At 40.5% G+C, this 12,575-nt stretch overlaps 1 protein-coding gene across 1 annotated transcript in view; it reads right to left on the bottom strand.

Moving 5' to 3' along the window:
* Window positions 1–290: 290 nt before the first annotated feature.
* The window catches only part of WDR12 (WD repeat domain 12), a 32,694-nt gene continuing 20,409 nt past the window's right edge, over window positions 291–12,575 (bottom strand). Inside the window, exons 8-13 of the mRNA XM_054479173.2 lie at window positions 12,258–12,343; window positions 4,389–4,529; window positions 4,192–4,297; window positions 3,603–3,735; window positions 2,703–2,775; window positions 291–924 (exon numbers count right to left, since the gene is read on the bottom strand). Coding sequence (XP_054335148.1) covers window positions 847–924; window positions 2,703–2,775; window positions 3,603–3,735; window positions 4,192–4,297; window positions 4,389–4,529; window positions 12,258–12,343 — 617 coding nt within the window. The 3' untranslated portion in view covers window positions 291–846. The remainder of the gene's footprint in view (window positions 925–2,702; window positions 2,776–3,602; window positions 3,736–4,191; window positions 4,298–4,388; window positions 4,530–12,257; window positions 12,344–12,575) is intronic.

Consider the following 12,575-nt stretch of genomic DNA (forward strand, 5'->3'; position numbering starts at 1 on the left):
TTGGGAGGCTGAGGCGGGCAGATCACCTGAGGTCAGGAGTTCAAGACCAGCCTGGCCAACATGGCAAAACCCCGTCTCTACTAAAAATACAAAAATTAGCAGGACATGGTGGTGTGTGCCTGTAATCCCAGCTACTTGGGAGGTTGAGACAGGAGAATCAATTGAACCTAGGCAGCAGAGGTTGCAGTGAGTTGAGATTGCGCCACTGCACTCCAGCCTAGGCAACAGAGCAAGACTCCATCTCAAAAAAAAAACAAATAAAAAAGCAAATCTGAATTCAAACCAATACCTTTAAAGAGAAATGTAAAACTCAGTTTAATTTCAAGTTTGTATAGAGAATGCATGCCACAGTTTGTAATTTATAAAGACAACCTATCTTATTATAAATACAAAATAAGAAAAAGTGATACATTAGCTGTTATGAAGGGTGAAAACATTATATAAACTTCAAAAGGCTGCTTTCTGCATCTATGTAATTTCATTTACAGAAATAATCTCTATAGTCAAATTATTGTTCACTTTCTTTCTTTCTTTTTTTTTTTTTTTTTTGAGACGGAGACTCGCTCTGTCACTCAGGCTGGAGTGCAGTGGTACAATCTCGGCTCGCTGCAACCTCTGCCTCCCGGGTTCAAGCGATTCTCCTGCCTCAGCTTCCCGAGTAGCTGGGATTATAGGCACCTGCCACCATGCCCAGCTAATTTTTGTATTTTTAGTAGAGACGGAGTTTCACCATGCTGGCCAGGCTGGTCTCAAACTCCTGACTCAGGTGATTCGTCCGCCTCGGCCTCCCAAAGTGCTGGGATTACAGGCGTGAGCCACCGCGCCCAGCCAAATTACTGTTCACTTTCATGCCCCAACATGGGAAGTGGTAGGTGAATATCTGTAGGAATACAATTTATTGTCTGCTCCTCCACTCAGAAGTAGCTGTGTAAAAGGAGAGAAAAAGACAAGAAAACATAAATAAATATAATTATTTCACATCATAGCTAAACCTAATTAAATACTAATGATTTTCATTACAAAAGGAATTATGGGTGAGCAGTTAACTTGCATTGAGAGTTAGTAAAGGGACCAACATTGTTTCACTACTATACTACAATACAGTTTATTAAAACATTAAAAGCTATCATTTAAATTTGGTTGAGACACAATATGCTGTTGCACTTTCTATAAAGCATCTGCCAAGATATATAAGTTTGAAAGGGATACAGTTTTACCTATTAAAGAAAATTAAAAGTTTTTAAAGGACAACATATTAATTGTATATTACAAATTATTCAAGTAGCCCTAGGACTTATATTTGGAAAGAATTCTTAGGCAGTAAGAGCTTATGTAAATACATAAAAATAATTAAATTGTAATTCTTTAAACACATTTTATAATGCAGACTTACGTAAGATTTTTCCAACTGGTAAACACTTTGATCCAATTAGTCTTAAGTAGTGAGTTTTTGGATGTAAAATGTTTCATGAAGATACTCGTGGGGGCTAGTCACAGTGGCTCACACCTGTAATTCTACAACTCTGGGAGGCTGAGGCGGGAGAACTGCTTGAGGCCAGGAGTTCAAGACTACCTTGGGGAACACAGTGAGACCACGTCTCTACAAAAAATTTAAAAATTTGCCAGATGTGGTGGCACCCGCCTGTAGTCTCTGCTACTCAGAAGGCTAGGGCAAGAGGATCACCTAAGCCCAGGAGTTCAAGCCTCAATCTCTAAAAATAAATAAATAAATAAGAAGATACACATGGGGGCGGGAGGATTGCTTGAGCCCAGGAGTTCCAGGCTGCAGTGAGTCATGACTGCACCACTAACATTCCAGCCTGGGCAACAGAGGACCTTGTTTCTTAAAATAACAACAGCAAAAACAACAAAAAACCCACTATACTCACAAGAAAAAAAAATGCTCCAAAATTTCAAATTTACTATTCCTAGTATTATTATTATTTTGAGACAGGGTATCACTCTGTTACCCAGGCTAGAGTGCAGTGGCGCGATCATAGTTCATTGCACCCTCGACCTCCCAGGCACAAGTGATCCTCCTGCTTCAGGCTCAAGTAGCTGGACTATAGGTCACACCACCATGGATAGCTAATTTTTTAATTTTTGTAGAGACAGCATCTCACTATGTTGCCTAGGCTGGTTTTGAACTCCTGGGCTCAAAGAATCCTCCCCCTTCCCTCCCAAAGTGGTAGGATTACAGGCATAAGCCACCATGCCTGGCCTATTAAAGGACAAATTTGTTTCTTCTTTGAATGAGGTGACATTTTATAAATAATATTAAGGGAAATAATACAGAATTATAAATATCAAATATATTGAAACTAATAAATGTTTTTTTTTCTTGAGACGGAGTCTATCTCCCAGGCTGGAGTGCAGTGGTGCGATCTCAGCTTACTGCAAGCTCTGCCTCCTTGGATCACGCCATTCTCCTCCTTCAGCCTCCCAAGTAGCTGGGACTACAGGCGCCCGCCACCACGCCCGGCTAATTTTTTGTGTTTTTAGTAGAGACGGGGTTACACCGTGTTAGTCAGGATGGCCTCGATCTCCTGACCTCGTGATCTGCCCACCTTGGCCTCCCAAAGTGCTGCAATTACAGGCGTGAGCCACTGCACCCGGCCCGAAACTAATACATTTTATAAACACAAACACCAGATTTATTCTAGTACACTTTCCTCTTCATCAAATAACTAATAAATTCTTACCCCTGTGTCTGTCCAGTCGACACTCAGAACTTTGTCTTCATGAGCAGCCAGATCATAGAGAGGAGCCTTACAACTAAAAGATGAAAATATTAACATGTTATATGCATTCACGGTGTTAAAACAAACATTTGAATAATCACTTATACTTATCTGAAAACTTTACAGGGTTTACCAACCTTGCCTCAATAACCACTTAATCTTAAAAAGGTTTGATCACCTCTCCTCTTTTTCCTGTATCATTGGTAGACCACAGATATTTATTATAACAAATATATTCAGGAAAAAAATGTTATTTCATTATAAGAATTTATTTATAATTAGGCCCATTTTCACACTTCCTTGAATACTTTTTTTAACCCCCAAACTATGGCCTTATATACTGTTTGTCTAGCTATCTATATGCAAAAAAACCACAACATATTAACATGAATTTCTTTTTCTTTTTGAGACGGAGTCTCGGTCTGTTGCCCAGGCTGGAGTGCCGTGACGCAATCTCGGCTCACTGCAACATCCGCCTCTCGGGTTCAAGCGATTCTCCTGCCTCAGCCTCCTGCGTAGCTGGGATTACAGGCATGCGCCATCATGCCCGGCTAATTTTTGTATTTTTAGTAGAGACAGAGTTTCACCATGTTGGCCAGGATGGTCCTGAACACCTAGTCTCAGGTGATCTGCCTGCCTCAGCCTCCCAAAGTGCTGGGATTACAGGTGTGAGCCACTGTGCCTGGCCAAAAATTTTTTTGATCCTGGCTTTTCTTTTGCATATCAGTATTTGTCACATGAGGTTGCAAAACCATGAGGCTCTTTTTACTCTTCTGGTTTTAGATAAGAATTTTAGTATTAATTTCCTTCCTATAACAGGTAATTGATATGTTTCTCTTGTAGATCATAAATAGAATTTACCTTCTTGTATCCCACAGCTTAACAATGTTATCTAAAGATCCTGAAATCAGCTGCTGTTCATGGGTAGGAGACCATTTTACTGATGTCACCCAACCGGTATGTGAGGTTAGGGACAGCGACACCAAAGAACCATCTGAACAAAGCAAAAAAGACAAGCGTTGAATTTTAGAAAAGAGAAGTAGGTAGAATGAACCCAAAAAATATTTGTAGAAATTTTTTTTTTGAGATGGAGTCTTGCTCTGTCACCAGGCTGGAGTGCAGTGGTGCAATCTTGGCTCACTGCAACCTCTGCCTCTGGGATTCAAGCGATTTTCCTGCCTCAGCCTCCCGAATAGCTGGGATTACAGGCACGCGCCACCACACCCAGCTGATTTTTGTATTTTTAGTAAAGGCGGGGTTTCTCTATGTTGGCCAGGCTGATTTCCAACTCCTGACCTCATGATCCGCCCTCCTCAGCCTCTCAAAGTGCTGGGATTACAGGCATGAGCCACCACGCCTGGCCAGAAATTTCTTTTTTTGTACATCTCCAGAGAGATGAGAAATAGATGCTATTCACACATATTTTCCCCCAGTGGTTTACATGACTCACCTTTAGTTCGGGGATCCCACAATCTGATATGCCTATCTGTGCTTCCAGATGCTAAACGTTTACAAAGTGGAGAATAGGAAATACAATTAAACACTTTATTTCCTGTCTGAAAAAGAAAAGGAAAGAACATTAACCATGGTAGACTAAAAACCATCTCTAGAAGTTTATCACTTAAAAGAACACTGAATTTGTCTTACCAAAGTTGACTTAAGACTGCCAGACTCAACATCCCACACTCTAATTGTATGGTCCCAAGATGCACTGCAGATTTCTTCAGCATCTGACCACAGAACTGAGGAAACTGCTTCCATGTGGCCAGAGAGGGTCACTACGGGAGTCTAGAAAGGAAGAACCCCAAAAGGGGAAAGTGTTTTCATTACAGAATAATTGAAACAATAATAGTACTTATTACTTACAAAGCCCACATGACAAACTGCCCATCTTTCATATCCTGACTTATTTCTTCTTTCTTTACAATGGAATGGATATTTCTGTTTTTATTTTATACAAGACACTGAGGCTGATATAGATAACCTGCCCAAGGTCATAGAGCTTATAAGTGGCAGACTTGAGTTTGACCCCAAATATTACTCGTCTGTAGTCTTTCCACTATATTCTGCTGCTTCTCGTCTGTTCTACTTTTCATTTTGATCAGCATTAACACAAACTTAACTCTCCCAGCTGACAAATGTTATATTAAAGGTTAGTGCTGGACGGTTTCCCAATGGCCTTGGACTGATGGTACAGTTTCTCCCCCCTCTTTTCTTCTTGCCTGTAGTTCTCAGAATAACTATAGAATATTCTGGGAATATAACATCCTGAGATAGGGAGCAACTGGCCAGCATAGCCTGGGGGCTCTATTCCAGCTCTTAGAAACAGGATGTCCTTCAAACTTTGCCCAGAGTCAAGTGACCCCAGGGTACAAAACCCAGGGCAGGCTGTTTTTTGGGATCCCTCAGCTATGCTGCAAGTGAGGCATATGCAGTTAACACTCCATTTGCCCCTGGCAGCTTTCTTGAGCCTTGGGGGACTGGCTCACAATGGATCCTCGGCTTCTGTTGTGCCTTGCTTGCTGCCTATCTGTAAGTAATAAACCCGTTTCATGTAACATGTTGCGTGTGTGCTCTTCCTCACCAGATTCAGGCAACTGGTAAAATTGCAGCCCAGGATGCGGTGGGTGAAAGTATTCACACTTCTATTCCTGGTGCCTGGCATACGATGACCTTTACTATCCTCCAACCAGTGGGAATCCTCCCTTAGACTGGTTATAAGTGAAATTGCTTCACAGTTAACACAAAAACCTTTGTGATCAGACAGATATAGGTTTCAGCACCTTCACACAAAATATGCTGCCAATTTCTACACAACTCCTCCAGGTAAATTAATCTCAGTAAGTTATTCTTACCACCTCATTCCTCAGCATCTTTAAGTCCTATTATTTAATCTTTAAATAATGTACACAGTTCACTTATTAATACTCCACAATCTCTAATGTCTTTCTAAACTAAAAGCCCCAAACTAAGTAACTAGGTAGAGTACCTACCTTAAATATAAGGAGTATATAAAAGAGAGTGGGAAGAGCCAGGCACAGAGGCTCATACCTGTAGTCTCAACGCTTTGGGAGGCTGAAGCAGGAGGATCACTGGAGCCCAGGAGTTTGAGAACAGCCTGGGCAACATAGTAAGACCCCGTCTCTACTAAAAATAAAATTAGCTGGGCTTAATGACACATGACTATAGTCATAGCGACTTGGGAGGCTGAAGTAGAAGGATCACTTGAGCCCAGCAGTTTGAGGCTATAGTGAGCTACAATCACGCCACTGCACTCCAGCCAGGCCCACTCCTGCAGTGGGCCACTGCGCTCGGCCCACAGTTGTTTTAATAAGGGGTTGTTTTTTACAATGCTTTATAATTGTAATTTAGGTTTTTGTGTGAACAAGAGAGATCTTGTCTCTAAAAAAAAAAAAGAGAGGAGGCCACACACGGTGGCTAACACCTGTAATCCTAGCACTTCGGGGGGCCGAGGTGGGTGGATCACTTGAGTTCAGGAGTTCAAGACCAGCCTGGGCAACATGCTGAAACCCTGTCTCTACAAAAAAATATAGAAATGAGCTGGCTGTGGTGGCACACTCCTGTAGTCTCAGCTACCTGAGAGGCTGACATGGGAGGATTGCTTGAGCAGGTGGAGGTTGCCGTTAGCTGAGATTGTGCCACTGCACTCTACCCTGGGCAACACAGTGAGAGTCTGTCTCTTAAAAACAAAAAAAAAGCAAAAAAACTAGCTGGGCACAGTGGCTCACACCCATAATCCCAGAACTTTGGGAGGCTGAGGCGGGTGATCACCTGAGGTCAGGAGTTCAAGACCAGCCTGACCAACATGGAGAAGCCCCGTCTCTGCTAAAACTACAAAATTAGCCAGGCGTGGTGGTGCATGCCTGTCATCCCAGCTACTCAGGAGGCTGAGGCAGGAGAATCGCTTGAACCCAGGAAGCAAAGGTTGCGGTGAGCCGAGATTGCGCCACTGCACTCCAGCCTGGGCAACAAGAGCGAAACTCCATCTCAAAAAAAAAAAAAAGAGGAAAAGAATTCTGGAATAGGGGATAGTCAATCTACTTTTATATAACTTTGCTACATTTAACTTCCTTAAATATTGCCTCATCTGTAATATTAAGGAGTTATAACTGGATCAGAAAGCAAACTTTTTCAGTAAAGAACCAGTAAATATTTCAGCCTTTGGAGACCACATACAGTTTCTGTTGTATACTTTTCTTTGCTGAGTAGTATTCTGTTATATGAATAATACCACAGTTTTGTTTTTTGTTTTTTTTTTTGAGACGGAGCTTCACTCATCGCCCAGGCTAGAGTGCAATGCACGAGCTTGGCTCACTGCAACCTCCACCTCCCAGGTTCAAGCGATTCTCCTGCCTCAGCCTCCCGAGTAGCTGAGATTACAGGCGCGTGCCATCACGCCTGGCTAACTTTTTGCATTTTTAGTAGAGACGGGGTTTCACCATGTTGGTCAGGCTGGTCTTAACTCCTGACTGCAGGTGATGTGCCCGCCTCAGCCTCCCAGAGTGCTCAGATTACAGGCATGAGCCACTGCACTTGGCCCACAGTTGCTTAATAAGGGGTTGTTTTTACAACACTTATAACTGTAAAAACCATCCTTAGCTCTCTGTAGCACAAAAATAGGTGACAGCCAAACTGGCTGTTGGGCTGTAATTTGCCAACTCCTAGACCAAATGATCCCTGAGGTCTCTTTTAACATTTTCCTGAAAGAAGTAAAGGAACCTGATAGAGGAGTGAGAAACAGAACAATCTCTGATGTCATCTAAAACAAAATGAAAAGGTGACATAGAGGTAATCACAAGGCTCTAGAATAGAAAATGACATGGTAAAAACAATAGGCAAACTTATATGAATAAGCTATACCACTCCTAGGCATTTACCCAAGAGAAATGAAAACAGGTTCACACAAAAACCTAAATACAAATGTTGATAGTTTTACTTATAACTGCCAAACTGGAAACAATCAAATATCCTTCAGCTGGTGAATGATTAAACCAACTGTGGCATATCCATACCACTGAATACTACTCAGCATTGATACCCCCAAGAACCTCAAAAAATGTCAAATGCTTTATGCTAAGTGAAAAGGGCCCGATACAAAAGACTATATACACTATACTGTGTGACTGCACTTATATGACATTCTGGAAAAATTATAGGGACAGAGAACAGAGCAGTGGTTTTCAGAGGATAGAGGTGGAAGGAAAATTGACAAGAAGGGGCAATATGAGTTTTCAGGGATGATGGACTGTTCTATATCTTGGCTGTGTAGCAGTTACATGATTCTATATATTCATCAAAACTAAATAGTTATACACCAAAAAGTGAATTTTCCTCTAATAAAACTTTTCTTTAACAGTAGAAAAGTCAACATTGACATTGTCACTACAAACTAAGTGGAACAGTAGTAATAGAGGGAAAAAAGCAATTTTGAGAATTAAGGAGGAAAAGACTATTGTATGTTAATATATGAAGCAAATGACAGGTAAATGAACTGGCAGCATTATTCACATTAACACATTTCAGGCAGTAGAAAGAAATGCAAAGAGAAGATACCTATTTTTGATATGTCTTATCTCTTTTTTCTATTATTTTGCTAAAATCCAAATTTTTCTTTGTTTTTTTTGAGACAAGGCCTCACTCTGTCGCCCAAAATGGAGGGCAGTGGTGCAATCGTAACTCACAGCAGCCTTGACTTCCTGGGCTCAAGTGATCCTCCCACTTCAACCTCTCAAGTAGCTGGGAATATAGATGCACACTACCATGCCTGGCTAATTTTTAAATTTTTAGAGATGGGGTCTTGCTATGTTGCCCAGGCTGGTCTCAAACTCCTAGGCTCAAGTGATCCTCCAGTGTTGGCTTCAAAGTACAGGTGTAAGCCACCATCTCGGGCCCCAGATTTTTCTATTATTTCTAACGCAGCAACATTTTCATTGTAATTGGCACTTCAATGGTTTCTGGCATGACTTAAATTAATAATTTATGAATGTATAAATTTAAACCCTATAAAAAGCTAAATGATTTCTCAGGAAAAACCAGCGAAAGGAGGAAAAAAGCTAAATGAGAAACTCAATATACTATTATTTCTCTCAAATAAAATGAACTATGGGAGTAAACTTACGAAAGTATGCACCTAGAAATAAATGGTTATCAGCAAAGCAGAGTGGGAGAAAATACTTAAATACATATATTCAGCAAAGAACTTGAATCCAGAATACATAAATAACTCTTACAAATCAGTAAGTTAAAAAAAAAAAAAAATCAATAAGTAAAATAGAGCCAACACTCTTTTAAAAAATGGGCTATGAGGTGGGAGGACTGCTTCAGCCCAGGAGTTTGAGACAGCTCAGGCAACAAAGCAAGACACCATCTCTATAAAAAAATGAATAATAACAACTTAAAAATTAGCTAAAAATATGAACATTTCATAATTATCAAAGATCCAGGGCTTATTAAAAGTTAATCATGACTTTAATAAGTAACCTTATCAAGTGCTGGTAAAGATGTGGAGTAACAGCCAGGCATGGTAGCTTACGCCCGTAATCCCAGCACTTTGGAAGGCCGAGGTGGGAGGACTGCTTGAGGCCAGGAGTTCAAGACCAGCCTGGGCAATATAGCAAGACCCCATCCCTTAAAAAAAAAAAAAATTAGCCAGGGCACGGTGGCACGCGCCTGTAGTTCCAGCTACTCAAGAGGCTGAGGTGTGAGGATTGTGTGAACCCTGGAGGTTGAGGCTGCAAGCTGAGCCATGATTATGCCACTGCACCACTCCTCTCAAAGGTGGGGGAAAAAAAAGGTCCATCAAAAGAATAAATAGCCTGAGTGTGTTGGCTCAAGTCTGTAATCTCACCACTTTGAGAGGCTTTGGGAGGCTGAGGCAAGCAGATCACTTGAGCCTAGGAGTTCAAGACCAACCTGGGCAACATGACAAAACCCAGTATCTACCAAAAAAAAAAAAAAAAAAAAAAAAAAAGAAAAATTAGTTGGGTACAGTGGCATGCACCTATAGTCCTAGCTACTCAGGAGGCTGGGGTGGGAGGATCACCTCAGTCTGGGGAGGTTGAGGCTGCAGTGAGCCATGATCAAGCCACTGTACTCCAGCCTGGGTGACAGAGTGAGACCCTATCTCAATAATGTGGCATATTGATGCTGCAATGGAATGCTGTATATTAACGAAAAGATCTATCTTACAGATATCATATGAAATTTTAAAAATAGGTAAAACTAATCTAAGATGGCATAAGTCAAAAGTGATTACCTTTAGGGAGCTACTGGTTGAGAGGCAGGCTAGAGGAAGACATCTAGGGTACTGGTAAATCTCTATATTTTTATTTGGGTAGTAATTACTTGAGTATACATATTTATAAAAATTCATTGAGCAGGCCGGGTGCGGTGGCGCACACCTGTAATCCCAGTACTTTGGGAGGCCGAGGCGGGTGGATCACAAGGTCAGGAGATCGAGACCATCCTGGCTAACACGGTGAAACCCCGTCTCTACGAAAAAAATACAAAAAATTAGCCGGGTATGGTGGCGGGTGCCTGTAATCCCAGCTACTCAAGAGGCTGAGGCAGGAGAATGGCATGAACCCGGGGGGCGGAGCTTGCAGTGAGCAGAGATCGCACACTGCACTCCAACCTGGGCGACAGAGCGAGACTCCATCTCAAAAAAAAAAAAAAATTTTTTTTTCATTGAGCAACATTTAAGCTGCATGCCAAACTTTAAAAAGAGAAAAAATTGGCAGAGAATGGTGGCTCAAGCCTGTAATCCCAGAACTTTGGGAGGTGGAGGTGGGAGGATCACCTGAGGCCAGGAGTTTGAAGTTACAGTGAGCTATGATTGTGCCACTGCACTCCAGCCTGGGCAACAGAGCAAGACTTTGTCTCTTTAAAAAAAAAAGAAAAAGAAAAAAAGAGGTACCTTCTCAGTAAAACATTTTCATAACTCAGGAAATCTTTTCCTACTCAGATATGTTCTTTAAAAGTTTGATCAGGGATACGCATGAATATAAACTCCCACTGGCACAATATCCAAATGGTAAGGCATTTCTAGCTTTATTTTTTATTTTTTGAGACAGGGTCTCGCTCTGTTGCTCAGGCTAGAGTCCAGTGGCACAATCTTGGCTCATTGCAACCTCTGCCTCCTGGGCTGGGCGTAGCTGGGATCACAGGTGCAAGCCACCACATCCACCTAACTGTTAAAAAATATTTTGTAGAGGCAGGGTATCACCCTGTTGCCCAGGCTGGTCTCAAACTCCTGAGCTCAAGCAATCTGCCCGCCTTGGCCTCCCAAAGTGCTGGGATTATAGGCGTAAGCCACCACAGTCAGCCTCCATTTCTACCTTTAATTTAGCCTACCAGAGTAAAGAAGCTGAGTAAGTGCCAGATCTTTCCTCTTGCAATTCGTCAGTCTATGTTTAAATGTATTAAGAAATTATAAATCATTACTTTCAGCTGGAACCAGTAAGCGCTAATATTACCTTCTATTTGATAAATAATTTATGATCCCATTTTATTCTTCATTTTCAACAATTTTTACAAGATATTTTATTGGTGACTATAAGAATTAATGTGCAAATGTGTGCTTTATTTACTGCACATTCATTATAGCTATTAGAAAATGAATGAAAAGTGTTTTTCTAAACCTGACTCAGTATCGCCCTTCACAAAAAGTATATAAATACAGGTCAGGTCACATTATAACAAATATCTTTGTAACAGGATAAATAATAATCTGCATGAAAAGTCAAACTCATGGAAGCACAGAGTACAACAGTGGTTGCCGGGAGCTGGAGTGTGAGGAAATGGGGAAATGTTAGTCCAAGGGCACAAACTTTCAGTTATAAGATGAACAAGTTCTGGGGATCTAACGTACAGCATGGGTGGTGATGGATGTGTTAATTAATTTGATTGTGGTAATCATTACACAATGTTTATGTATATCTAATCATGTAGTACACCTTGAATATATTCAATCTTTATCAATTAAGTATTTTTAAAAGTAAGAAAAAATCTGGATAAACTTTCTGAGTTTGACTTAATGGAATCTAATAGCTAAATGACAGAATCAAATTCCAAATTAAACTCTTGGTTTCTAGTGATTTAGAAGATATAACTAGGATCCCTTATAAAAATTACATACTCAGTGCATGAAACAGATAATGTTATCCAACAGCCAGGTAATTAGATGCTTCACTTTAGTGTAAGTTTTAATAATTAAAAGGTCCAGAATGCAGCATGAGATCAAACATAATAACTAAATCATCAACCTAGCAACCATAAGCCTGGCTCAATGCCACTACATTCAAAGATACAAATAAATGTAGCAACAATACTTTGCTTATAATAAAAATTTACAAGTCTACTGAAAAAAAGGATAATCATGGTTAAAGCAGCAAGGTAAGACAGAAGGCAACATAAATAAAAAAGACCATATTAAATTACCATATATTTGTCAACACAGGCCTAAGGCAAGTACAGTCAGTTCTCACAAATACTGACCCTTGTTAGTCCCAACTGTTCTGTCTTCTGTTTCTTTCTTGGTCGATTTGTGGACTCCTCCATTTCATCTTCTTCATCTGTAGGGACTGTGTCATAGAGAATTAAATTTGACATTTTAAAAACAGTATTAATCGTGAACTGTCTGAAAGAATTCTTTACATTTCCAGATACAGTTTTTCCACGTTATCACAACTAGTTAGGGAATGAATATTACTCATCATTTTGGTTAACAGAAAGTTATATATAAAATATTACCTAGATTACCAATCTCTAAAAATAAAAAATAAAACAAACTACATTAGAAAACTAAAATCTAAG

This window comes from Pongo pygmaeus, chromosome 11, assembly GCF_028885625.2.
Source record: "Pongo pygmaeus isolate AG05252 chromosome 11, NHGRI_mPonPyg2-v2.0_pri, whole genome shotgun sequence".
Lineage (NCBI taxonomy): Eukaryota > Metazoa > Chordata > Mammalia > Primates > Hominidae > Pongo > Pongo pygmaeus.